Here is a 26,922-nt window from a genome sequence, read left to right as displayed (position 1 = left end):
ACCCACACACATACCCCCACCCACCCACACACACACCCACACACACACACACACACTAGGAGACCCGAGTCAGAGTCAAGGTAAATATAACCATAGATGAGATTTTCATGAATGAGTCAGTGACAGCCACAATAATAAAGACGTATTTGACACTTACAGACTGCTCTAGCATGCAGTGAACATGCATCATGCGGAGGAGACAATAGAGAGTAGAGAAGAGAGAAAGAAGACAGAGAGAGAGAGGGAGAGATATAAAGAGAGAAAGAATAGAGGGCCATAGAATAAAAGAGAGAAAAAAACATAGAAATAAAACAGGTGTGTAAGTCTGTGGACAATGACAGTGCACAAACTAACATGACTAAACATGACTAACAGTACTATGAATGACAACACGACTAGACAGTAGTGTCTTTGCAACCAGCCCTTCACTAGCAGATTAGCAAAGCTAATGTTTGCCTTCGACAACTAAACAGAAATAGGTGGCAATTCACAACAACACACGAAGGCTGTCTCAAATGGCACCCTATTCCCTTTAAAGTGCACTACTTTTGACCAGTAGTGCACTATATAGGGAATACAGTGCCATTTGAGACGTATACATTCTATATTTAGGCCAACATGCGTCTGTATCTACATCTGTATCTACGGGGCTTTGTAGGCTACAGCACTGTTTGAACTGGTGGACACCTTCCCCACTGGGAGGCAATAGTGGAAGCATGGGAGATTCTCACGCATCCACAGCACAGTAACTAACCAACATCACTCCTCAACCCTCTGCATCCTGGCCTCCTCTCATCTTCTTCTGCATTAACCTGGTCCCAGATCTCTTTGTGCTCTTGCCAAATCCATTGCTGTCCTGGTCAGTTGTTGTTACCCCCATATTCAAGTCTGGAGATTGTTTTATGGTCAATAATTATAGACCTACACTCAGTATACAAAAGATAAAGAACACCTGCTCTTTCCATGACATAGACTGACCAAGTGAATCCAGGTGAAAGCTATGATCCCGTATTGATACCACTTGTTAAATGTAGATGAAGGGGAGGAGACAAGTTAAAGAATGATTTTTAAGTCTTGAGACAATTGAAACATGGATTGCGTATGTGTGCCATTCAGAGGGTGAATGGGCAGGACTGAAGATTCAAGTGCCTTTGAACAGGGTATGGTAGTAGGTGCCAGGCGCACCGGTTTGTGTCAAGAACTGCAACGTTGCTGGGTTTTTCATGCTCAACAGTTTCCTGTGTGCATCAAGAATTGTCCACCGCCCCAAGGACATCCAGCCAACTTGACACAACTGTGAGAAGCATTGTGTGTGTCTATACTTTGACTGTTACTGTATATCAACAACAATGTCTGATGTTTGTATGTTGTCTGTTCATATAAATAATGTTTTCCTTGTTTATACTGTATGTTCACCTGCCCGGGGACTGCAGACTGAAATTAGCTTTTGGCTAAGTTTGGCACAATGCATCTGTTCTCAAGTGTACTGAGACTTATGTTTTGTTGTACATTGTCCCTGTTCAAATAAACACAATAATAATGCCAAACAATGTTGTAGGAGTTTGTATGGTAACAAACAGACTGGCACTTAGGCTACTTTTACACCACTTCTATTACTCTTCAATTTTTACAGTCTTTTGTGTAGCTCCCTTCTTTCTTTCCTACCTTCCTTGACGGGGATGGCAGGTTTCTTCTGGCGCAGGCCCAGCAGGATGAAGAAGAGGACCAGAGGGATGAAGATCTCAAAGGCCAACACCCACTGTAGAGAGGGAGGGAGGAAGAGAGGGGTAGGGAGGGAGAGAGAGAGTGAAACCGCTGAACAGCTAAACCAGTCTAGGTACAGTAGTTGTAAACAGCACACAGGTGTGGCTACAAGGTTGAATTTAGTTAGCTACTACTTTCTTTCCACATGAACCACTCCTTGTCGACTCTCATTTACTTGGTGATATATCAGCGTAGTGAATGGATTGAGTTGACTTAACCCAGTGTCAGTTATTGATCCATTAAATCAGGGAGTTGGAGTGAAGGTTGTCCAGTTTGCTAAACAAGCACTATTGGCTCATGGACTGGGTGCCAAAACGGCCAGTGCTTCCAAAGTGGTCTGCTACAGATATTACTTATGAAGAAAGGGGGGGTATAGAAGATGGAAGATGCAGCACTATAATAAACACCACACACATACACATACAAACACACACACATACACACACTCACACAAATCACTGACACAAATCACACAAACATCCACACAAATCAGGTAATCTGTGTTCACTGCCTGGTGTATATTGGCAGGAAAAGGAACGGGCACTTTCAATTTCACACGCGTCAACTGACACGAGTCATCTAGTAGTGGAGCCATAGCAGAATAGCAAGACAGTTACAAAATAAATGTAAAAAACACATACAACCAGCCCCTTGCCAAGCTATCATTGCAAATAAGAATTTGATTGACTTGCCAGTTGCCTCGTTAGATAAAAGGTTAAATAAAGAAACGTGGGTCTAATTGTTCCTCCTTACGTCTGTCTATGAGAGACGCTACCACTCTCTAAACATTAAATTATACGTGCCTTGAACGCAACAAAGGGATGATTCATAAATCACATCAAGAATGTTGAGGAACGGTAAGTAGGGTTTATGCATCCTGACCAGTATTCAAGAGCGAACGAGAGAGAGACAAAGAGAAAGAGAGAGAGATGCTGAGAGGAGGAAGTATAGTGGAAAGAGGAAAGGAGAGAGGGGAGAGCGAGAGGAGAGAGAGAAAGAGACGGAGAGAGGAGGGAGTGTAGAGGACAGAGATGTCATGACTTGCCCTGTTGGGTGAGGATTATAGCCCCCCCCCCCACACACACATCCCCACCCGCTCCCTTCTATCTCTCCCCCCACCAGTTTTATGACCGGTCGTAAATTATGTGTAGAAACTTTGGGTTTGGCAGGATTGAGGGTAAAGAAACCTCTTTGTTACAAGGAGATTCCTCCCGCCAAAACGGTAACATCAAAAGGTTGAATAATGAAACAATATTGCTGTAGTTCAAGCAGTTGGAGTGGTCCGTGGGCACTTATAGAACAATTAAGTCGGATCAGTTGAGTTTTGGGATCCCATGAAGGGCAGTATAACAACATATCTGTATCTCTGAATGTGTATATTTCCCAGTGAATGTGTATATTTCCCAGATTCCCATCCAAATGTTGGGGAACTGATATGATTAAATATGAAACTATTTGTGAGAAGATGTAATGTGAAGTTAGCCTTCTAAATGAGAGAAGTGTTTTTCATATGAAGTCTTAACCAAGTCAGTGGCCACGCCCACGTGAACATTACGTCGGCGTCATGGAACGCCCCTTTTCCCAGAGTGCATAAAACCCACTTCTGACAAAATGTACATTAGACCAAGCAGGCGGATGGTGTGAACCGGAAGTCACGAATGGTTAAGAAATCTACAAAACTAAAGACCAGAGAACGTGAGGACATGCGTCCCCACGTTGAAATGGTTACCACTCTAGGCCAACGAGACCGACAGCGTTAGCTGAAAGGTACTGAATGGCTAAAAACTCTGAAACTTTCAAGAGAGAAGAAGAACATCTCTACAAGACTACACATTCACAGTCTACAGCTGTATATGTAAAATAGTCTAGGAAACTCGACCGAAGAAGAGAGAGAAGAACAATTTCCTCCCACCACTATAGATTAGAGGTCGAACGATTATGATTTTTCAACGCCGATACCGATTATTGGCGGACCAAAAAAGCCGGTGCCGATTAATCAGCTGATTTTTTTTACATGTATTTATTTATTTGTAATAATGACAATTACAACAATACTGAATGAACACTTTTATTTTACCTTAATATAATACATGTAAAAAAGCTAACGTTTATGTTCCTTGCTCAGAACATATGAAAGCTGGTGGTTCCTTTTAACATGAGTCTTAAATATTCCCAGGTAAGAAGTTTTAGTTTGTAGTTATTATAGGAATTATACAACAATTTCTCTCTATACCATTTGTATTTCATATACCTTTGACTATTGGATGTTCTTATAGGCACTTTAGTACTGCCAGTGTAACAGTATAGCTTCCGTCCCTCTCCTTGTCCCTACCTGGGCTCGAACCAGGAACACATCGTCAACAGCCACCCTCAAAGCATCGTTACCCATCGCTCCACATAAGCCGCGGCCCTTGCAGAGTAAGTGGAACAACTACTTCAAGGTCTCAGAGCGAGTGACGTCACTGAGTGAAACGCTAATAGCGCGCACCCCGCTAACTAGCTAGCCATTTTGAGTTGATAGGCTTGAAGTCATAAACAGTTCAATGCTTGAAGCACAGCGAAGTGCTGCTGGCAAACGCATGACAGTGCTGTTTGAATGAATGCTTACGAGCCTGCTGCTGCCTACCACCGCTCAGTCAGACTGCTCTATCAAATATCAAATCATAGTCTTAATTATAACATAATAACACACAGAAATACGAGCCTTAGGTCATTAATATGGTCAAATCCAGAAACTATAATTTCGAAAACAAAACATTTATTCTTTCAGTGAAATACGGAACTGTTCCGTATTTTATCTAACGGGTGGCATCCCTAAGTCTAAATATTGCTGTTACATTGCACAACCTTCAATGTTATGTCATAATTATGTACGATTCTGGCAAGTTAATTACGGTCTTTGTTAAGAATAAATGGTCTTCACACAGTTCGCAATGACCCAGGTGGCCCAAACTGCTGCATATACCCTGACTGCTTTCACAGAACGCAAGAGAAGTGACACAATTTCCCTAATTATAAGAAATTAATGTTAGCAGGCAATATTAACTAAATATGCAGGTTTAAAAATATATACCTGTGCATTGATTTTCAAGAAAGGCATTGATGTTTATGGTTAGGTACACATTGGTGCAACGACAGTGTTTTTTTCGCAAATGCGCTTGTTAAATCATCACCCGTTTGCCGAAGTAGGCTGTGATTCAATGAGAAATGAACAGGCACCGCATCGATTATTTGCAACGCAGGACAAGCTAGATAAACTTGTAATATCATCAACTATGTGTAGTTTAGTGATTATGTTAAGATTGATTGTTTTTTATAAGATATGTTTAATGCTAGCTAGCAACTTACCTTGGCTTCTTGCTGCACAAATGCCGATTACCGATTGTTATGAAAACTTGAAATCGGCCCTAATTAATCGGCCATTCCGATTAATCGGTCGACCTCTACTATAGATACCTCTAAAGTATTTATTCTAACGAACCAAGCCCGAGAACCATGTGGTGGTACCTCTAAAGAACATTTCCCTATCCAACGACCATTGGTACATCTGGAAAATCAGTTCTAACAGACACAACCAGAGACTTTCTGTCGAATTACTCCTCAGACGGACCGGCGATTTCAACAGAGAAACAACAAAGGCATACAATCGTAAATATATACATTGCAATTATTTTCGAATGAGCGGCCATGTGCAAAGTATAGCATTTCCATGAGCATAGTTATCAGCTGTGTGTAGATAGTGAAGTCCTTTGTCTTTTCTCCCGCTCTTTCTTACATGCCTCTCCCTTTTCATTTGGTGTAACAAGCCGTCGTATCAGTTTATTCCGATATTCTGATCTGTCCTGGTTATTAGACTTTTCATTGCATTGTGTTAATAACCAATAACTATACTGTTTGTGTGTTTATGTAATTCTGAGTGATTATTTAGTTAGACAGTAAAACAATAATTCAGCCAATTTGTATATCGCTGATTCATCATTTATGCTAGGGTTCGTGCAGAAGGATTTTGTGACATTCAGAATGAGAATGATAGAAGGTAAATAACAAATAATTAATGACTGATTGATGACTGAAATGTAAGAGATATTTATATCTTTAAAAGTTATTTTGGCAAATGGTAACTCGTTAAATAAACCTTTTCCGTGGTGCCCCAAAATTGCTGATGATGAATTGTTACATGAGTAATTGAATCATCGCAATAATTAAACATAGTTAATCGATTTGATAAAACAATCGTCATCACATTAATGATAGCCAAGTCACGACAGAGAGTAAAGGAGAGAGGGGAGAGAGAGAGAAGAGAGAGAAAGAGACGAAGAGAGTGTAGAGGAAAGAGGAAAGGAGAGAGAGTGAGAGAGAGAGAGAGAGAGAAGAAAGTAGAGGAAAAATGTGTGTGACAAAAAGAGCAGTGTGCTGATTTTCTCTTCTCTCTCGAGTGTTCAAATAGCTGCTAGGGTCTCTATGCGCTGCGGATGTCTATGTTCTCCTAGAGAAGAGAAATGATTTGAGATGCAGACTCTGACCCTAACTCCAACCTCTGCTACAGTCTTCTCTGCTGGGACTCCCATGGCCCATATAGGCCATGCAAGCCTCACTTTATGGGAGTGGCAAACACTGGTCACCTGAGGGGACATGGTGTGCATTCCAAATGCGTCTCTATAGGCCCTGGTCAAAAGTAGTGCAGTACATAGGGAATAGAGTGCCATTTGGAACACAGCCCAGTTCTCCTCATCCATGCTGGTCACCTGATCTAACCCTCTTTTCAACTAGATCTGTCATGGTTTAACCCTGTCCTGATTTCCCATTGTACAGCTGAAGTTCCCTGTATTGGGTACAATGTCTGATAATGCATATAATAAGCTTAACATTAACATGTTGTATGGACATGAAGTAGGGCTTTGTTGGACAAAATAATGTTTCTATTATCATGCAAAACTCAACACTTAAGGGGTAGTATGGAGATGAGAGTGTACCTACACACAGACTGAGGGTGGGATTGTAGTGATGTGGGTTTAAGGGTCAGAGATGGTGTGTGTGGGAGACAGATGACGTTATTGACACAATGGGAGTGTCAGAGACCCAGTCAGAGTACACAGACTACCTCATTCTACGGCATGGTGTCATGGTACCCAGCACCAGGGAAACAGTTCTCTCTCTCTCTCTCTCTCTCTCTCTCTCTCTCTCTCTCTCTCTCTCTCTCTCTCTCTCTCTCTCTCTCTCTCTCTCTCTCTCTCTCTCTCTCTCTCTCTCTCTCTCTCTCTCTCTCTCTCTCTCTCTCTCTCTCTCTCTCTCTCTCTCTCTCTCTCTCTCTCTCTCTCTCTCTCTCTCTCTCTCTCTCTCTCTCTCTCTCTCTCTCTCTCTCTCTCTCTCTCTCTCTCTCTCTCTCTCTCTCTCTCTCTCTCTCTAACACCCACACATGCATGCAGGCCACCTGTCCAATCACAGGCTGGATGCTGAGTCACCGGAAAGAAGGAGGATGGATAGGTGATTGAGTGACAATGCAGGTGTTTGTGTGTGCCTGTGTGTGTGTGCGTGCGTGAGGGATGTACTCTCTTCACCCTGCTCTGTCCCAATCGTCTCTTGTTCACATGAGAGACAGGGGGGTCAAACATTCTGTCTCTGTGTCTGACTGTGAAGGTCATGACGGACAAACAGCTCTTTGACATGCTTCTCTCACAATGCCCTGACACACTCAACAAAGCTTCCATTATAAGATCCTGAGTAGTAAACACAACTGCTCTCTCTCTGTGTATACACACATGCATGAACAAACACATTCAGTACGCACACACATAGGCACAAGCACACACACACACACACACACACACACACACACACACACTCAAACACACGCACGCACGCACAAACACACACAGGCAAGCGCACAGACACACAGACACACACACACACACACACACACACACACACACACACTGCAGGAAATCACTATCCAGAGGGAGCACTTGTTTCTTACTAGAATTCCTCAAGCTTATTGATTTCCGTGCCCTGAAAGGACAAACACAAAGCTTTAATTCGAATATTAAATAGCTTCCCTTCCGAATCAGTGAGTTTCAAAGTGCCTGTTTGAGTTTTTTCCTCCCCCAAATTTGCATGTCGAAGGTATATCTTCCATTATTTATAGGTGTGCCAATGCGTCTATCTGCCTCTGCTGTCCTCAATACTGAGTGCAGAGATAGTTTAGAGAGGTACAGGTTTACTGTAACACAGACACCCACCCACGCACACGCACGCACGCACACACACACACACACACACACACACACTATAGAGAGATTCTGGGACTACAGGCTTCACAGGTAATCTGATGTCACTTAACAAACAACATCACTCACCTCTGTAGTAGACATACTTTAGCACAAAAAAATATCTAACAAACACTCACAAACTAACCACCATCTAGGCACCCGAACACCACTCAGATATGGCCCTGACATGGTCTGCAGTCCACAGGAGGCTGCTGAGGGGAGGATGGCTCATAATAATGGCCGGAACAGAGCGAATGGAATGGCCATTCCACTGATTCCTCTCCAGCCATTACCACGAGCCTGTCCTACCCAATTAAGATGCCAACAACCTCCTGTGCTGCAGTTCCACACAAGATAAAAAAACAAAACCCTACTTATTCCACTGACAAATCATCCAGCATAAAAATGGTCAGTGTTAAGTACAGTGCCTTTGGAAAGTATTCAGACCCCTTGACTTTTTCCACATTTTCTTATGTTACAGCCTTATTCTAAAATTGATTAAATAAATAAAAATCCTCAGCAATCCCCATAATGACAAAGTGAAAATAGGTTTTATTTACATAAGTATTCAGACCCTTTGCTCTGAGACTCGAAATCGAGCTCAGGTGCATCCTGTTTCCATTGATCATCCTTCAGATGTTTCTACAAATTATTTGGAGTCCACATATGGTAAATTCAATTGACTGGGCATGATTTTAAAAAGGTACACACCTGTCTATATAAGGTCCAACAATTGACAGTGCATGTCAGAGCAAAAAATAAGCCACGAGGCCGAAGGAATTGTCCGTAGAGCTCCTAGACAGGATTATGCACAGATCTGGGAAAGGGTACCAAAAAATGTCTGCAGCATTGAAGGTCCCCAAGAACACAGTGGCCTCCATCATTCTTAAATGTAAGAAGTTTGGAGCCACCAAGACTCTTCCTAGAGCTGGCTGCCCAGCCAAACTGAGCAATAGGAAGGGCCTTGGTCAGGGAGGTGACCAAGAACCCGATGGTCACTCTGTGGCGATGGGAGAACCTTCCAAAAGGACAACCATCTCTGCAGCACTCCACCAATCAGGCATTTATGGTAGAGTGGCCAGACGGAAGCCACTCCTCAGTAAAAGGCACATGATAGCCCGCTTGGAGTTTGACAAAAGGCCCCTAAAGACTATCAGACTATGAGAAACAAGATGATCTGGTCTGATGAAACCAAGATTCAACTCTTTGGCCTGAATGCCAAGTGTCAAATCTGGAGGAAACCTGGCACCATCCCTACGGTGAAGCATGGTGGTGGCAGCATCATGCTGTGGGAGTGTTTTTCAGCAGCAGGTACTGTGAGACTAGTCAGGATCGAGGCAAAGATGAACAGAGCAAAGTACAGAGAGATTCTTGATGAAAACCTGCTCCAGAGCACTCAGGACCTCAGACTAGGGCGAAGGTTCACCTTCCAACAGGACAATGACCCTAAGCACACAGTCAAGACAACACAGGAGTTGCTTTGGGATTAAGAGTGGCTTTGGGACAAGTCTCTGAATGTCCTTGAGTAGCCCAGCCAGAGCCCAGACTTGAACCCAACCAAACATCTCTGGAGACACCTGAAAATAGCTGTGCAGCGACGCTACCCATCCAACCTGACAGAGCTTGAGAGGATCTGCAGAGAAGAATGGGAGAAACTCCCCAAATACAGGTGTGCCAAGCTTGTAGCGTCATACCCAAGAAGACTCGAGGCTGTAATTGCTGCCAAAGGTGCTTCAACAAAGTACTGAGTAAAGGGTCTGAATACTTATGTAAATGTGATATTTCTGTTTTTTCTTTGTCATTATGTGGTATTGTGTGTAGATTGATGAGGGACAAAAACAATTTGATCAATTTTAGAATAACACTGTAACCTAACAAAATGTGGAAAAAGTCAAGGGGTATGAATACTTTCCGAAGGCACTGTATATTGTAGTGTCAAGGATCTCAACAATTATAAAGCTATACCACAACTTATTAAATAGCATTCGCCTTGCCTATATATTTATAGTATTCCCAAAGGTATCACTTCCTCAAATAAAGTGAGAATTCTCACTTTAGACGGGATTATTTCGATAATAACAACGAAAAGCAGTGAAACTTTAGTGTGTTTCTTTCCCACCTAGGGAGAGTCTAATAAATGGAAAGAGTGAAATAGGGACCAACAGAGAGAGAGAACTGGAACTGGGAGGGAAATAGGATTTTAAAGTCCTAGGGAATTGCATTCCTGCCATGCCATGCAAACTTTTCCCACTGATTCATTATACAGGCTGCATGGTGCCCAATTCCTTATGCGGTGCACTGCTTTTGACCAGGGCCCATAGGACTCTGGTCAAAAGTTGTGCACTATGTAGGGTATAGGGTGCCATTTGTGACGAGCCCACAATGTAGCCAATGTCTGAGGTTTAAGGATGTGTGGGTGGGTGGGAGGGGGAGATGGAAAAATTAAATGCCTGAATATTGCAGAGCAGCTTATCGCAAGGGTTCAATCAGTCACTCAACAGGCAACTGGAGGGCACAATAGAGCCGGAATGGAACCATGGTCAATTGCACTGGACTGATTCTCCATACTACGTCATAATAAGAGGCTAGCTTGAGCCGCAGACAGACTCTTATTTCCCCAGGAAAGGGTCCACTCCTCTCTCTCTCTCTACCTGATTGCTTAGAGGAATAGCCTTAGTCTATGAATAGTGTCTGCCTCTGACCTGCAGAATCAATCGAACATAGAGATGTTTGCATTTGAACTGGAATTAATTTGTACAGGTCACCATGGCCGCGTTCCAGGCCAACTAAATTGTAGACACCTGGATACTGTAGGTGTTTATGTGCCCTCGAGCAAGGCATTTAACCCTAATTTGCTCCATGTGCACCATACTACTATGGCTGACAACACAATTCACTACACCTATCTGAAAACCAAATGAGTTTCTCATCATCTTTCCTCCTTCCTTCAGGCTTCTTTTTCTTCTTTGGACTTTATATGACAGTTGGCAACCAATTTTACGGTGCATTACTACAACCGACTGGAGTGCGGACCTCGGTTAATCTTTCAATCACTCACGTGGGGTATACGCTCCTAAAAACCACTGAGGAGACGGGAGAGGCCGGACTTGCAGCTCGTTGAGTGTCACAAATAGAACCAATTTCTATTTTAGCGCCTGGCCATGCAGAAGCTTGCTGACACGCGCGAGCAGTGTGGGTGCAATGATTGAATAACATGTATGTGTACATTTATTTTGCAACGCTCGAGCGGTGTGGTCAGCATGTAAGAAGTATACAAAGTTACAGTAGCTAGGTTTCCATCGAATTGGCGAAATATTTTTTTGGGGGGGCCGGCAGGACGCATGGCTCTCGACCTTTGCCTCTCCCGATTCCGTAGGGGAGTTGCGGCGATGGGACAAGATCGTAACTACCAATTGGATATCACATAATTATTTCTATTTTTAACAACTATGTGTGCATTTTCCCACCCGATCAAATTGACTTGTTGTGGATAAAAGGCTGTGTGTGATGACGTAGTTAAATGGGGTTCCATCACATATTCAACTCTACTGATGGCGTTGTAAAAAACAATGTTGCATTATATAGCAAATGTGCCCACTCTGGTCTTGGCAGGCTCAGTGCGCTCCAGCTAGGAGCTCCAAGATACAGTGTGGGTAAGCTTGCCTACATGATGAGATCATTATGGACAAAAGAGCGAGATTATTTTTATTTGACTTCACAGCGTGGTGAAAGTGCATGGTGATTGACGCTCCTTCCCAATAAATATTGAGGGTCTTATTCTTGTGACATGATGATCGATGATGTAGCCTAATAAACTGCATGCTTTCCCAGGTCGTAATGGGAGGACCACACAACATATCATCCATCGTGTGACTCCAAGGTTACGTCGATATGATGGTTATTATATCAATATTTGCGAATAAAGGAGTTTCCACCTCCATTTCTCGCATAATTCATTTGACAGACACAAAAAGATCCCACCTTGTCTAGCATTTTCTGTTTTGCTGACATTTGGAATGTTTACCGACAAATTTACTGTTTCCATCAGCCCTATCGTGACATTTTTTATCGTCTTTACGCGCATAAAAGGTTGGATGGAAACCTGGTTACTAAGGAGGAAGAAACAGGGGCATTTTTTTGCTCAACTCCGCACATCTCTGAGTTGTTAATTACCAAGCAAACTGTGAGCATCACAAACCAACTTTGATCTTTCTGCTTGTGGAGGCGTCGCTTTTAATCAATACCAGTCAACTCAGGACCGCATGGGCCTTTATGCATGAAATACATCCAAATTAGCAGCTTCATCACAGCAATTAGTGGAGATTCTGTCTCTGGAGCCTTTCGTTGTTTTACACTGCAACTAAGAACAACGGAACACACTCTCACCCTCTCTATTCTGCTGTCTTCTACTTTCACTCTCTCTGTCTTCCTCTGCTTCGCTGTCTGTCTCGCTCTGCCTCTCTCTCTCTCTCTCTCTCTCTCTGCCTCTCTCTCTGCCTCTCTCTTTCTAGCTTTCTCTCTCTTACTTTCTCTCTCTACATATCTCTCTGTTTCACTCTTTTTTTCCCAGCCTAGTTAGTTCAAAATGTGCCATCACTACTGAGATAACAATGCAGAGATTACCTTACCGATACATGGTCAGGTACTTCGGCCCCAGTCTTCAAAATTTGAGATTCTACTCAATAGAAAGACAATTCACAAAAATACACAGAACATCTGGTCTCATTTCACCCCTCATTTCATCTGCTTTTCCACCTAGGTAATTGTGTTTCTTTTTAGCTGGCATCTTTCCTTGCAGCCTATCTCTCCTCTGTTCTCTCCTCTGTTCTCTCCTCTGTTCTCTCTTCTGTTCTCTCCTCTGTTCTCTCCTCTGTTCTCTCCTCTGTTCTCTCTTCTGTTCTCTCCTCTGTTCTCTCTTCTGTTCTCTCCTCTGTTCTCTCCTCTGTTCTCTCCTCTGTTCTCTCCTCTGTTCTCTCCTCTGTTCTCTCTTCTGTTCTCTCCTCTGTTCTCTCTTCTGTTCTCTCTTCTGTTCTCTTCTCTGTCTCTCCTGTTCTCTCTCTGCTCTCCCCTGGTCCTCCTCTGTTCTCTCCTCTGTTCTCCTCCTCTTCTCTTCCTCTTCTCTTCCCCTGTTGTCTCCTCTGTTCTCTCCCCGGTTCTCTCCTCTGTTCTCTCCCTGGTTCTTTCCTCTGTTCTCTTCCCTGTTCTCTCTCCTCTGTTCTCTTCCTCTGTCCTCTCCTCTGTTCTCTCTCCTCTGTTCTCTCCTCGGTTCTCTCCCCTGTTCTCTCCTCTGTTCTCTCCTCTGTTCTCTCTCCTCTGTTCTCTCTCCTCTGTTCTCTCTCCTCTGTTCTCTCCTCTGTTCTCTCCTCTGTTCTCTCTCCTCTGTTCTCTCCCTCTGTTCTCTCTCCTCTGTTCTCTCCTCTGTTCTCTCTCCTCTGTTCTCTCCTCTGTTCTCTCCTCTGTTCTCTTCCCTGTCTCCTCCTCTGTTCCTCTCCCTCTTGTCTCTTCCCCTGTTCTCCTCCTCTGTTCTTCTCCCCTGTTCTCTCCCCTGTTCCTCCTCTGTTCTCTCCCCTGTTCTCTCCTCGGTTCTCTCCTCTGTTCTCTTCCCTGTTCTCTCTCCTCTGTTCTCTTCCCTGTTCTCTCCTCTGTTCTCTCCTCTGTTCTCTCCTCTGTTCTCTTCCCTGTTCTCTCCTCTGTTCTCTCCTCTGTTCTCTTCCCTGTTCTCTCCTCTGTTCTCTTCCCTGTTCTCTCCTCTGTTCTCTTCCTCTGTTTCTCTCCTCTGTTCTCTCTCCTCTGTTCTCTTCTCTGTTCTCTCCCTTCCTCTTGTTCTCTTCCCTGTTCCTCTCCCCTTTTCTCTCCCCTGTTCTCTCCTCTGTTCTCTCCCCTGTTCTCTCCCCTGTTCTCTCCTCTGTTCTCTCCTCTGTTCTCTCCCCTGTTCTCTCCCCTGTTCTGTCCTCTGTTCTCTCCTCTGTTATCTCCTCTGTTCTCTCCCCTGTTCTCTCCTCTGTTCTCTCCTCTGTTCTCTTCCCTGTTCTCTCTTCTGTTCTCTCCTCTGTTCTCTCCTCTGTTTTCTCCTCTGTTCTCTCTTCTGTTTTCTCCTCTGTTCTCCCCTGTTCTCTCTTCTGTTCTCTCTTCTGTTCTCTCCTCTGTTCTCTCCTCTGTTCTCTCTCCTCTGTTCTCTCCTCTGTTCTCTCTCCTCTGTTCTCTCCTCTGTTCTCTCCTCTGTTCTCTTCCTGTTCTCTCCTCTGTTCTCTCCTCTGTTCTCTCCTCTGTTCTCTCCTCTGTTCTCTCTTCTGTTCTCTCCTCTGTTCTCTCCTCTGTTCTCTCCTCTGTTCTCTTCCCTGTTGTCTCCTCTGTTCTCTCCCCTGTTCTCTCCTCTGTTCTCTCCCTGGTTCTTTCCTCTGTTCTCTTCCCTGTTCTCTCCTCTGTTCTCTTCCCTGTCCTCTCCTCTGTTCTCTCCTCTGTTCTCTCCTCTGTTCTCTCTTCTGTTCTCTCCTCTGTTCTCTCCTCTGTTCTCTCTTCTGTTCTCTCCTCTGTTCTCTCCTCTGTTCTCTCCTCTGTTCTCTCTTCTGTTCTCTCCTCTGTTCTCTCCTCTGTTCTCTCCTCTGTTCTCTCCTCTGTTCTCTCCTCTGTTCTCTCCTCTGTTCTCTCCTCTGTTCTCTCCTCTGTTCTCCTCTGTTCTCTTCCTGTTCTCTCCTCTGTTCTCTCCTCTGTTCTCTCCCCTGTTCTCTCCTCTGTTCTTCCCCTCTCTCCTCTGTTTTCTCCTCTGTTCTCTCCCTGTTCTCTCCTGTTCTCTCTGTTCTCTCCTCTGTTCTCTTCCCTGTTCTCTCCTCTGTTCTCTTCCCTGTTCTCTCCTCTGTTTCTCTCCTCTGTTCTCTCCTCTGTTCTCTTCCCTGTTCTCTCCTCTGTTCTCTTCCCTGTTCTCTCCTCTGTTCTCTTCCCTGTTCTCTCCTCTGTTCTCTTCCCTGTTCTCTCCTCTGTTCTCTTCCCTGTTCTCTCCTCTGTTCTCTCCTCTGTTCTCTCCTCTGTTCTCTTCCCTGTTCTCTCCTCTGTTCTCTTCCCTGTTCTCTCCCCTGTTCTCTCCCCTGTTCTCTCCTCTGTTCTCTCCCCTGTTCTCTCCCCTGTTCTCTCCTCTGTTCTCTCCTCTGTTCTCTCCCCTGTTCTCTCCCCTGTTCTGTCCTCTGTTCTCTCCTCTGTTCTCTCCCCTGTTCTCTCCTCTGTTCTCTCCTCTGTTCTCTTCCCTGTTCTCTCCTCTGTTCTCTCCTCTGTTCTCTCCCTGTTCTCTCCTCTGTTCTCTCCTCTGTTCTCTCCTTTGTTCTCTCCTCTGTTCTCTTCCCTGTTCTCTCCCCTGTTCTCTCCTCTGTTCTCTCCCCTGTTCTCTCCCCTGTTCTCTCCTCTGTTCTCTTCCCTGTTCTCTCCTCTGTTCTCTCCTCTGTTCTCTCCCCTGTTCTCTCCCCTGTTCTCTCCCCTGTTCTCTCCCCTGTTCTCTCCTCTGTTCTCTCCCCTGTTCTCTCCTCTGTTCTCTCCCCTGTTCTCTCCTCTGTTCTCTCCTCTGTTCTCTTCCCTGTTCTCTCCTCTGTTCTCTCCCCTGTTCTCTCCCCTGTTCTCTCCTCTGTTCTCTCCCCTGTTCTCTCCCCTGTTCTCTCCTCTGTTCTCTCCCCTGTTCTCTCCTCTGTTCTCTCCTCTGTTCTCTTCCCTGTTCTCTCCTCTGTTCTCTTCCCTGTTCTCTCCTCTGTTCTCTCCTCTGTTCTCTCCTCTGTTCTCTTCCCTGTTCTCTCCTCTGTTCTCTTCCCTGTTCTCTCCTCTGTTCTCTCCCTGTTCTCTTCCCTGTTCTCTCCTCTGTTCTCTTCCCTGTTCTCTTCCCTGTTCTCTCCTCTGTTCTCTCCTCTGTTCTCTCCTCTGTTCTCTTCCCTGTTCTCTCCTCTGTTCTCTTCCCTGTTCTCTCCCCTGTTCTCTCCCCTGTTCTCTCCTCTGTTCTCTCCCCTGTTCTCTCCTCTGTTCTCTCCTCTGTTCTCTCCCCTGTTCTCTCCTCTGTTCTCTCCTCTGTTCTCTCCCCTGTTCTCTCCCTCTGTTCTCTCCTCTGTTCTCTCCTCTGTTCTCTCCTCTGTTCTCTCCTCTGTTCTCTCCCCTGTTCTCTCCTCTGTTCTCTCCTCTGTTCTCTCCCCTGTTCTCTCCTCTGTTCTCTCCCCTGTTCTCTCCCCTGTTCTCTCCCCTGTTCTCTCCCCTGTTCTCTCCTCTGTTCTCTTCCCTGTTCTCTCCTCTGTTCTCTCCTCTGTTCTCTCCCCTGTTCTCTCCCCTGTTCTCTCCCCTGTTCTCTCCTCTGTTCTCTCCCCTGTTCTCTCCCCTGTTTTCTCCCCTGTTTTCTCCCCTGTTCTCTCCCCTGTTCTCTCCCCTGTTCTCTCCTCTGTTCTCTCCTCTGTTCTCTCCCCTGTTCTCTCCTCTGTTCTCTCCTCTGTTCTCTCCCCTGTTCTCTCCTCTGTTCTCTTCCCTGTTCTCTCCTCTGTTCTCTCCTCTGTTCTCTCCTCTGTTCTCTCCTCTGTTCTCTTCCTCTGTTCTCTCCTCTGTTCTCTTCCCTGTTCTCTCCTCTGTTCTCTCCTCTGTTCTCTCCTCTGTTCTCTCCCCTGTTCTCTCCCCTGTTCTCTCCCTTGTTCTCTCCTCTGTTCTCTTCCCTGTTCTCTCCTCTGTTCTCTCCTCTGTTCTCTTCCCTGTTCTCTCCCCTGTTCTCTCCTCTGTTCTCTCCCCTGTTCTCTCCCCTGTTCTCTTCCCTGTTCTCTCCTCTGTTCTCTCCTCTGTTCTCTTCCCCTGTTCTCTCCCCTGTTCTCTTCCCTGTTCTCTTCCCTGTTCTCTCCTCTGTTCTCTCCTCTGTTCTCTCCTCTGTTCTCTTCCCTGTTCTCTCCTCTGTTCTCTCCTCTGTTCTCTCCCGTTCTCTCCCCTGTTCTCTCCTCTGTTCTCTCCTCTGTTCTCTCCTCTGTTCTCTCCTCTGTTCTCTCCTCTGTTCTCTCCCCTGTTATCTCACATAAAGGAGCTCGTTTCCGCTGCTGCTCTAACTGTCGTCTAATACAATGCAGCTGATCAATTATTAACGAGCAGCTCGGCACTCATTTGCAGGTCAATTATTAAGAGGGCTGATCATGAGAAAGCTCCGTTGATGGATCCAATGTGGAGCGCTCTATAGGACAGTAATGTGTGAGAGAAATGCCGTGTGTGTGTGGGTGGGTGTGTATGTACCTGGGGGTAGAGATGTGTGTGTACCTGGGGGTAGAGATGTGTGTGTGGGTGTATATGTACCTGGGGGATGAGATGTGTGCGTGGGTGTGTTTGTACATGGGGGTTGAGATGTGTGTGTGCATGTTCACATCAAACAAGATAATACTGCTGGATTATGTGAAAACATCACTTTGACTGCTTTCGCAGCACACACACAGTTCAGTCCACCCCTGTAGTGCTTTGTAGCGTCAGTCATGATATGACTGGAAGGCAGGCAGCATCCCTGTCCATTTACCCAGCGTGTCACAACGTTAGAGCACACATGGCCCTAGCCACCTGTCATGGCGTGGCCCTCTTTGGTTATAGCGAGTACCCTCCCCCTCCTTCTCTCTCTCCCTCCTACACCCAGGTTCTGTTATCTCAGGTCATAAATTCCTGGAGGAGACTCTCTCTCCCCTGGCCAGGCAGTATAGAGAGAGAGAGTTTCACAGTAGAACAAGGAACTTCTTCTACATCACAGAACTTGAGAACTGAACAATATCCATGTTTTGGAGAATGTGTAAACGGTCGGTGGAGAAACCAGCTACGACCGTTCCGTTTTGTTTCATGTTGTGACCTTGTGGAAAGACAATACAGCCACATTACCATAACTCTGTTTATACAGGAGCCTCCATTATGAGGTTTGCATCTAATTATTGTATAAAATGAATGAGTAAAGATGAAACTATTTGTGAAATTATGTAAGGTGATGTTGAAACGTTAATGTGAGAGAATTGTATTTCTGTTCAAAGTTTAACTAAGTCATTGGCCCGCCCCATGAGCACAGACATTGATCTGGCGTCATGGAACAGCCCTTTCCTACTGTTACGAATAAAACCCCCACCTGAAGAATTTCCCTTCAGACCATGCCTACCTCGGTCAGCTGAGGGAGCGAAGGTTGAGTAGAGACCACAAGAATCTCAGTATAAGCTAAGGTTGTAATGGTTGTTGAAACTCTGAGACAATCGATTCCGACAGAATAAAAGCAACTCTTCGATACTAATTACTAGTCTGCAGCTAGTATCCATTCTAACCACAAGAGACTTCATGGGAACCAAGAGAGACGGGCGGATGAAATTTCCAACTGAAAGACGGACGATTCCAACAGAGATCATGACGACACACTGGGCGTAAATATATATTGATTGCAATTATTCCCGAATGAGTGAGCGTTCATTTGCAAAGAATTAGCATTTCAATCAATATAATTATCAACTGTGTAGTGACTTGTAATTGCCATTCTCAGTCCACCCCCACTTCCCTTTGTCCACCAAGCCACCATATCGGCTTAGCCCACTAGGGAACATCCCCTATCATTTCCTTGTAACCATATCTGCTGTTTGTTTGTTTATGCATTTCTGTGATTATTTAGTTAGTTAGTAAATAAATGATTAAGACAATTGATGTATGATGATTCATAGTGAAGGCTGAGTTCGTGCAGATAACCAACCGTTTGGAATGAGACTAACGTGAGGTAAAGAATAATTCATTAATTAGAAGACTAATTGATCAGATATTAAAATATCTGAAGAGTTATATTAGGAAAATTATAACTTTGTAATCTGAAGATTTTCCTTGGTGCCCCGACTTCCTAGTTAACCTCTTTGGGCTTGGGGGCAGTATTGTGAGGTCCAGATGAAAAGCAGGCCCAGAAGCTAGGATATGCATATAATTGGTAGATTTGGATAGAAAACACTCTAAAGTTTCTAAAACTGTTAAAACAATGTCTGTGAGTATAACAGAACTGATATGGCAGGCGAAACCCCGAGGACACACCATCCCCCAAATATTTTTTTCAGCCTATCACTTTTTCCAATGGCTGTCATTTTTATTATGATGCAAAATCCTCCCAGATTGCAGGTCCCAGGGCTTCCACTAGATGTCAACACTCTTTAGAAAGAGTTTCAGGCTTGTTTTTGGAAAAATTTGCTAGAATTTGTAGTTTTTCTAGGTGGCTCCCATTTTGGCTGTAGTGTTTTCATGCGCGTGGATGAGAGTGCGTTCTTTGTTGTTTATCTCCGGTAAAGACAATAACGATTCTCCATTTTACATTTTATCGTTTATTTACGTATTAGGGTACTGAGGTTTGATTATAAACGTTGTTTGACTTGTTTGGATAAGTTTATTGGTAACGTTTGGGATTCATTTTGAATGCAGTTTGAAGGAGGGAAAGCGGTGGATTATTGAATGAGTTTTATGATATAAAGGACTTTATCGAACAAAAGGACAATTTGTGATGTTCCTGGGACCTTTTGGAGTGCCAACAGAAGAAGATCTTCAAAGGTAAGGTATTTATTATATTGCTATTTCTGACTTTCGTGGCGCACCTGCCTGGTTGAAATGTTTTTCAAGGTTTTGTATGCGGGGAGCTGTCCTCAGATAATTGCATGGTGTGCTTTCGCTGTAAAGCCTTTTTGAAATCTGACACAGCGGCTGGATTAACAAGACTTAAAGCTTTATTTTGATGTATAACACTTGTATTTTCATGAATGTTAAAAATGTCTATTTCTGTCATTTGAATTTCGCGCTCTGCAATTTCACCGGATGTTGTCGAGGTGGGTTGCTAGCAGAACGCCTGCACCAGAAAGGTTAATTACATTTACATGATTAGTTTAATCACGTTATAATAATTACAGAGAATTGATTTGATAAAATAACAGTCTTCAATTTAATGATGCCAAAGACACGACACACCCTACCCTTCCTCCACCACTGTCTCTCTAGCGTAATACCAGCCCTACCCTCTGCCACCGTCTCTAACTATCATAATATCAGCCCTCTGCCACTGTCTCTCTATCATAATACCACGGCATTTACATTCATTGGCTTTCTCTATCTTACACCCAATTTTAAAGTCCATAGAGTTTCATTAACAGCAACATCTCCTCAGGCAAAGGAGAGAGAGAGCTGGCCTTACGTAAATATGAAGATCAGAAATAAAAAGAACATTCCATCCTCCTGAAGGAGTTGGAGATTATCGTTTGCTGTTTGCTGCAGTATGCAAATGTGAGAAGTGTGTGTGTGTGTTTGTGTGTGTTTTTGGCTGATGACAGGGAAGGTGAAAGTGGAAGGTTATGTACAGGTCAGCAGTCACCCACAGACATACACATCACATTCTCTTGTGTCTCACACTGGTGACATCAGCAACCTCCCTGTGTCACCATGAGAGAGAAAGCTCTACCTAGCCCCAAAGACCGTTTTTATACAATTACATAATCTCTGCGGCTCCAGATATTACATAACGACATCGTCATGCAAAAATCCCTTAATACAAATTTGACTTATTGCAAATGCCAAACTTGTATCACCATGCTACAGTACAAATTGTTTGGACACACTACAACACATCTCCATTGGGGTGTTTTCTCAGGAGCTGTAGCAGTGTAATCATACAATGTTGCGGCCGGCCGGCCGGCGTCTCTGTTGTATTCCAAGGTGTTAGGTAAACAGACTACAGTCTGGCAACACTGTCACACAGCTACATGGGCTGGCCAACCTGAACCACACTGGTGCAGGGGCCGCGTCCCAAATGGCACCATATCCCCTACATAGTGCACAACTTTGGTAGTGCACTAGGGAATAGGGTGCCATTTGCCAAGGAATGGTGGAAGTCAGCCGCCTGCAGTGGACAGCATCCCTACTGCTTTTACAGTTGTAATTTTCAGTAAGCATTAAACATATTTCTGAGGGGTCTTGGGATTAGTGACTGGAAACGATAATGAAATTAGAGTAGAATTGTGGAGGTAGTTTGAGGTGAAAAAGAAAGACAGAAAAAGTAACTAGTCAAGGGGACAGGTGAGCGTGAAAGAGAGGCACCCAGAGAAGAGGTGTAGAATGGGGTTAACAAGTGTCCTCTATCACTAATTAATGCTAAAGGGTCAGGTGGTCTCTATGCCTGGGATGACAGGTGTGAGCCAGGACAACAATGAGCAGGTTACGTTCCAAACAACACCCTATAATAGTGCGCTACTTTTGGCCAGGGCACATCTGGCTTTGGTCAAAAGTAGTGCACTATATAGAGAATAGAGTGCCATTTGGAGCATACACCTATTCGTTCCACAAATCACCTATGAATGTGTCATATCCTTTGGAGAGGACTGATAACAGGAAGTGTGGGCACTGAACGTCTGTTAGGCACATCCTGCTATGAATTACACATAGCCTGAAATGGTGGCTCTCTGCAAGGATCCACCATTGGAAGACAAAAGGAGTTACTGCAATGTCTTATGGAGGGACTCTATACCCTGGCAGAATGCCACGACCAGGCGTTCGATACAATGCTGGAGCATATCCACGGATTCCCCACTGGGCAGCGGGTCACGCCTGTAATCTCCCAGCCTACCCCAGTATCCCGAGAACCCCGCTTACCTCCTCCGGAGCGCTACGCTGGAGATTCCGCAACCTGCTGGGTTTTTCTCTCCCAGTGCTTCCACATTTTCGAGCTGCAGCCTTCTTTGTTCCCCTCGGACCGCTGGAGGATAGCGTACATCATAGCGCAGATGTCCGGGAGGGCACTCGCCTGGGCCACAGTGGTGTGGGAGCAACAGTCCGCCGTCTGGCTCAGTCTGGAGGAGTTTGTGGAGGAAGTTCGGAAGGTGTTTGATTCTCCGTTGTCCGGGTGAGAGGCTGCATAAGCTGCTCCCGTAGTGTGGCAGTCCACCCAGTGGATTTTCGCACGCTGGTGGCTGAGAGTGCCTGGATCCCGGAAGCATTGTTTGACATGTTCCTTCACGGATTATCGGAGGTGATCAAAGATGAGCTCAAAGCCCAGGAGCTGTCCATGGACCTTGACTCCCTCATGGCCTTGACCATCTGGATCGATGGGCTACTTCAAGGTCAGAACTGGCAAGTGTCTTCAATTCCCACAATTCCCACTTCACATTTTCAACCTCTCTGTCACGGATTCCCCCGGTACTGCTGCTCATTCAGTTCACCAGCTCCGGAGGTCTATGTCACCGGCATTCTAGGTGTCACCGAACTGGATCATTACCACCAACTCTGGACTGTCTTGTCTCATTACGCACACCTGGTTCACATTCCCCCATCACCGTGCTAGTGTGCAGTCGTTATTGCGGGTCTCGTCCCATGTATTGTTATTACAGGTCTTGTCCCGTGTATGTATTAGAGGTTTATACCTCGCTCTTTGTTTGGGTTATAGCCCTGTGCTATACATATATACGTCTTTGTTTTGGGCTTCGTCCCCGTCACGTTCATGGCGTACGCTATTTTGGAGTGGAGGCACTGGTTGGAGGGGGCGGAACATCCGTTCATTGTGTGGACGGACCACAAGAACCTGGAAAATCTCCCCACCGCCAAGCGTCTCAATTCCAGGCAAGCTAGATGGGCCCTGCTTTTCACCCGGTTTAACTTCTCCCTCTCCTACCGACCAGGATCCAAGAACATCAAGCCGGATGCGCTGTCACGCTGCTATAGCCCCACGGCTACACCCTTGGACCCCGAGACCATCCTTCCCACCTCATGTCTGGCAATGGCACTCAGCTGGGGAATAGGGAAGCAGGTCCATGAGGCGCAGCGTTCCCAGCCGAGCTCCCCTCCAGGTGTCGCCCATCTTCCTCATTATCCCCAGTGTTCTCTGTTTGTCTGTTGCCGGTTCGTCTTGTCTTGTCAGGTCTTACCAGTGTGTTTTCCCGTCTCCCTGCTTTCTCATGTTCTGTTTCCTAGTTTCCCCGGTTCTGCCCATTCTGCCTGCCCTGACCCTGAACCTGCCTGCTGTTCTGTACCTGCCTGACTCTGACACGTTTACGAACCTCTGCCTTTCCTGACCCTGAGCCTGCCTGCTGTTCTGTACCTGCCTGACTCTGACACGTTTACGAACCTCTGCCTTTCCTGACCCTGAGCCTGCCTGCTGTTCTGTACCTTATTAACTCTGCCCTGGATTACGGACCTCTGCCTGCCTTTGACCTGTCTTTTGCCTGCCCCCTGTTTGGGTCAATAAACATATGTGACTCTGGCTGTCTGCATCTGTGTCTTATCGTGAGCTCTGATAGAGATAGTGAGTCTAGAATGATTAATGACTCTGATTATTATAACAATTTTGGATGCAGCCACAAGCAGGCAGGGGGCTAGTATGGCTACTAGCTAACATCTGGGAAATACTCCTGCAATGTTGGGCACAGCTGGGGTGTAATCATTACTCCAAAAAGTTTTGCAACGGATACGTTTACTCCAAACGGAAAACGTTTTGCAACGAAAATAGTTTCTATTGGACAAATTTAGGTAAGCCCCACACTGTTTTGTTCCATTTTCTTCAGTTTGGTTATGTTTGGTTCCTAGTGAAATAATTAATACACACCGTTTCAAAATGTTTTGCAACTGAAAACAAAAACAGGCGTTTCTTATTATTGGACTTATTCAGGTATGTCCCTTCTTGATTTGGCCTGTAAAATGATTTCACCATGGTGAAAACCGTTCAGCCTCCCTCCTTTCCTCCTTCTCTCACTCTCTATTCTATCTCTCTATTCTCTCTGTTTTTCTCCCTATCCTTAAGTTATATCGGCTCTACTCATGGAGTTTCCTTGACTTTGATGTGAACTCATTCAAACACTCATTCAGAATCGATGCTCCCTCTTCAACATGGCCACCTGAGACAGCAGGCTTTCTCTCTAACCATAGCTGTCTAATCTCCCTTTCCCTCTCTCTCCTTCAGTAAACCTCTATCTTCTTCAGTAAGCCAGGGAATAAGACCACCCTCAATAAATACAATTTCCTAAATGGTGACTTTGTTTTCCTCAAGCATACATACACTCTAAATAATGTACTAATCAGCTTTGGATAATATATGCCAAAGTAGACAGAAAAGCTCTCCTGTCCTCACATTCACCCCAGTAGAGTCACACACACACACGTCTTTCTCGCAGACACACACACATGCACACACACTGTCACACACACACACACAAAGTTTCTGGGCGGAAGTTTAAATGATTAATTGGGATCCAAGACGACAGTATCAATCATTAACATTCCCCCCCTCTTTCCCTCCTTCCTTCCTTCCATCCCTTCCTCCCTCCTTCTGCACTTGGCACAGCCTTCATCTAAGTGCCTGAGCAGAGCACTCCTCTTCAACAAGCAGCACAGTGCAGTGGAGAAGAGTGAGCAACTTGAAGTGGACCTTCTACAAGCATCACAGTGCGCAGCTGAACATTGTATGCTGGAAAACACTTGGTTTGTTATTATTTATTAAAACAAATCCGCTATTCATTAAATACGAATACAGAACTTGTTTTTGCGTGGATTCCGCGACGCGGTAAGCTTTAACAGCTCGGACCGGCATTTCTTGTCCCAGAATCCCACTTAACAGACAGGTTGAAGACTGCTTGACAGAGACGCTAAGCTGCTAGCCATCAAGCTAGCAAAGTTGGTACCAGATGAGTTTTGCAATGGAGCCCTCTTTGTCTGGAGAAATAAATCAATGCTTCCAGCGCTGTAGGAGCTGTATCTATTAGGCTTTGTTTCTGGACAAACCGGATCACTCAGAGTTCCAATGCGGAAATGGTTTACTTGCCAAGGCTTGAGGTGGCTTCCTTGATCATGCAGGTCGCCAGCCTACGTAAGAAACTGGGGAAAACGCAGAATGGAATGTTTACATTTTCTACGCCGGTGGCTGGATGGCGTTCACGCTTGTTGTATGCATCTCCGCCTTGTAGTTTGTCGTTATCCGACTGGCTGGTGTTGCCCGGAGCTCTCCCATCTGATAGCGGAGTTGAAGGAGCACAGCATGAGGAAAAAGGCAATCAACGATGGTCGCATGTTACGAGTCATGGAAGCCGAAGACAGCGACCTCCCGCAAAGCAGTCTACACTCCCAACGAGAGGCCAGGGGGGGATACAAACAATAAATAGTTTTGCCGTCCTGGAGCCTGTTCTTCCTGCACCCTCGTCGCTGTAGGTGCCTGTGTCTGCGGCCACAGTGCCTACTATTACGATTTCGAAGTCGACGACGGCAACCTTCCGTCCCTGCTCTGGATCGAGCGGGGCTTTTCCATCTGTCGGAGGCCTGAATCCTGTGAAGCGTGGGAGTGGGCGGATTTCCTCATCCTTCTCACCAGCTGTGATTTTGGGCAGCTCCGTGGTAAGAAATGTGACCGTTCTTGGTGCAAAAACAATGTCCTATCCAGGAGCAAGAGTAAATGACATTACTAAGCTGCTCCCGAATGTACTACGCCAGGACATGGAAATCGATTCCATCATAGTCCATGTGGGTTTTAATGACATTATGAAGGGCAGCGCTGAACAGTTGAAACTGGATTTTAAACAGCTGATTGACTCTCTGCTAAACAATAACAAAAGACCCATCATATCTGGCCCTGTGCCCCCTCTTAATAGTGGCATTGAACGCTTAAGCAGGATTCTTTCTCTTCACAACTGGCTACGTGATTATTGCAGCTCAATGGGTGTAACGTTTGCTGACAATTTGGATACCTTTTGGAAACAAAATGCGTTTTATAAGAAGGATGGGATCCACCCAAATCATTTGGGTTCCTGGATCCTTTCACAGCACTATAAGGCTGCGTTGAGACAATGACTTAACAATGACCCAAACCCAGCTCCGCTAATCCCTACCATTGTGACGCAGTGTAGTCATAATGCTTCAGCAAATGTACATTACACCAGGGGTGTCGGTAGACACAATATAAGTAACATAATTTATGTCCCTCTAACTGCTCTGAATGCCTCTGCTGATCCTACAGCTATTGTATGCAGTAATCATGTGCCTACAAACCCGATTTATACTGTTAGCACTGAGCCGGTGTGCCCTGGGAGGAAGTCCACTGTGTGCAGCTCACCCTGCACAAGGATAAAGAACATGAGCACATCTATTGTTGCTAAGCTTCTGAGTAAAGCAATAAAAACAACTAAGCATACCAGAAGAAAAGTGCTCAAAATAGCCCAGGTTAACATATTTAGCTTAAGAAATAAGGTTAATGAAATCAATAATGTAATAGTAACAGATAACATTCATATTCTGACTATCTCTGAAACTCACTTAGATAATACCTTTGATGATACATTGGTAGCAATACAAGGTTATAACATTTACAGAAAATATAGAAATACCAATGGTGGAGGTGTTGCTGTATATATTCAGAACCACATTCCTGCAAAGATTAGAGAGGATCTCATGTTAAATACTGTTGAGGTAATATGGCTGCAGGTTCATCTGCCTCACCTAAAGCCCATTCTGGTGGAAAGCTGTTACAGACAACCAAGTGCTAACAGTCAGTATCTGGATAACATGTGTGAAATGCTATGTGAGGTTAATAGAGAGGTTTACTTTCTGGGTGATTTAAATATTGACTGGCTTTCATCAGGCTGCCCACTCAAGAGAAAGCTTCAAACTGTAACTACTGCCTGCAACCTGGTTCAGGTAATCAATCAACCTACCAGGGTAATTACAAACAGTACAGGAATGAAATCATCAACATGTATTGATCATATCTTTACTAATGTTGCAGAGATTTGTTTGAAAGCAGTATCCAAATCTATCGGATGTAGTGATCACAGTATAGAAGCCATATCTAGGAAAACCAAAGTTCCAAAGGCTGGGCCTAATATAGTGTATAAGAGGTCATTCAAGAAGTTTTGTAGTGATTCCTATGTTGTTGGTGTAAAGAATATTTGTTTGTGGT

The 26,922-nt window shown here is 44.9% G+C and overlaps 1 protein-coding gene across 6 annotated transcripts in view; it reads right to left on the bottom strand.

Moving 5' to 3' along the window:
* Positions 1-26,922, bottom strand: part of abca2 (ATP-binding cassette, sub-family A (ABC1), member 2) — an 80,810-nt gene that overhangs the window by 42,292 nt on the left and 11,596 nt on the right. For 4 of the 6 annotated variants that reach the window (XM_029716400.1, XM_029716402.1, XM_029716403.1 and 1 more), the window contains exons 2-3: positions 1,666-1,759; positions 1,579-1,581 (exon numbers count right to left, since the gene is read on the bottom strand). In XM_029716400.1, the coding sequence (XP_029572260.1) occupies positions 1,579-1,581; positions 1,666-1,759 (97 nt within the window). The remainder of the gene's footprint in view (positions 1-1,578; positions 1,582-1,665; positions 1,760-26,922) is intronic. The other 2 variants (XM_029716401.1, XM_029716404.1) reach the window with 1 other exon arrangement.

The sequence above is a fragment of the Salmo trutta genome, chromosome 27 (genome assembly GCF_901001165.1).
Source record: "Salmo trutta chromosome 27, fSalTru1.1, whole genome shotgun sequence".
In the NCBI taxonomy this organism is placed as follows: Eukaryota; Metazoa; Chordata; class Actinopteri; order Salmoniformes; family Salmonidae; genus Salmo; species Salmo trutta.
This window is presented reverse-complemented; position numbering and strand designations above follow the sequence as displayed.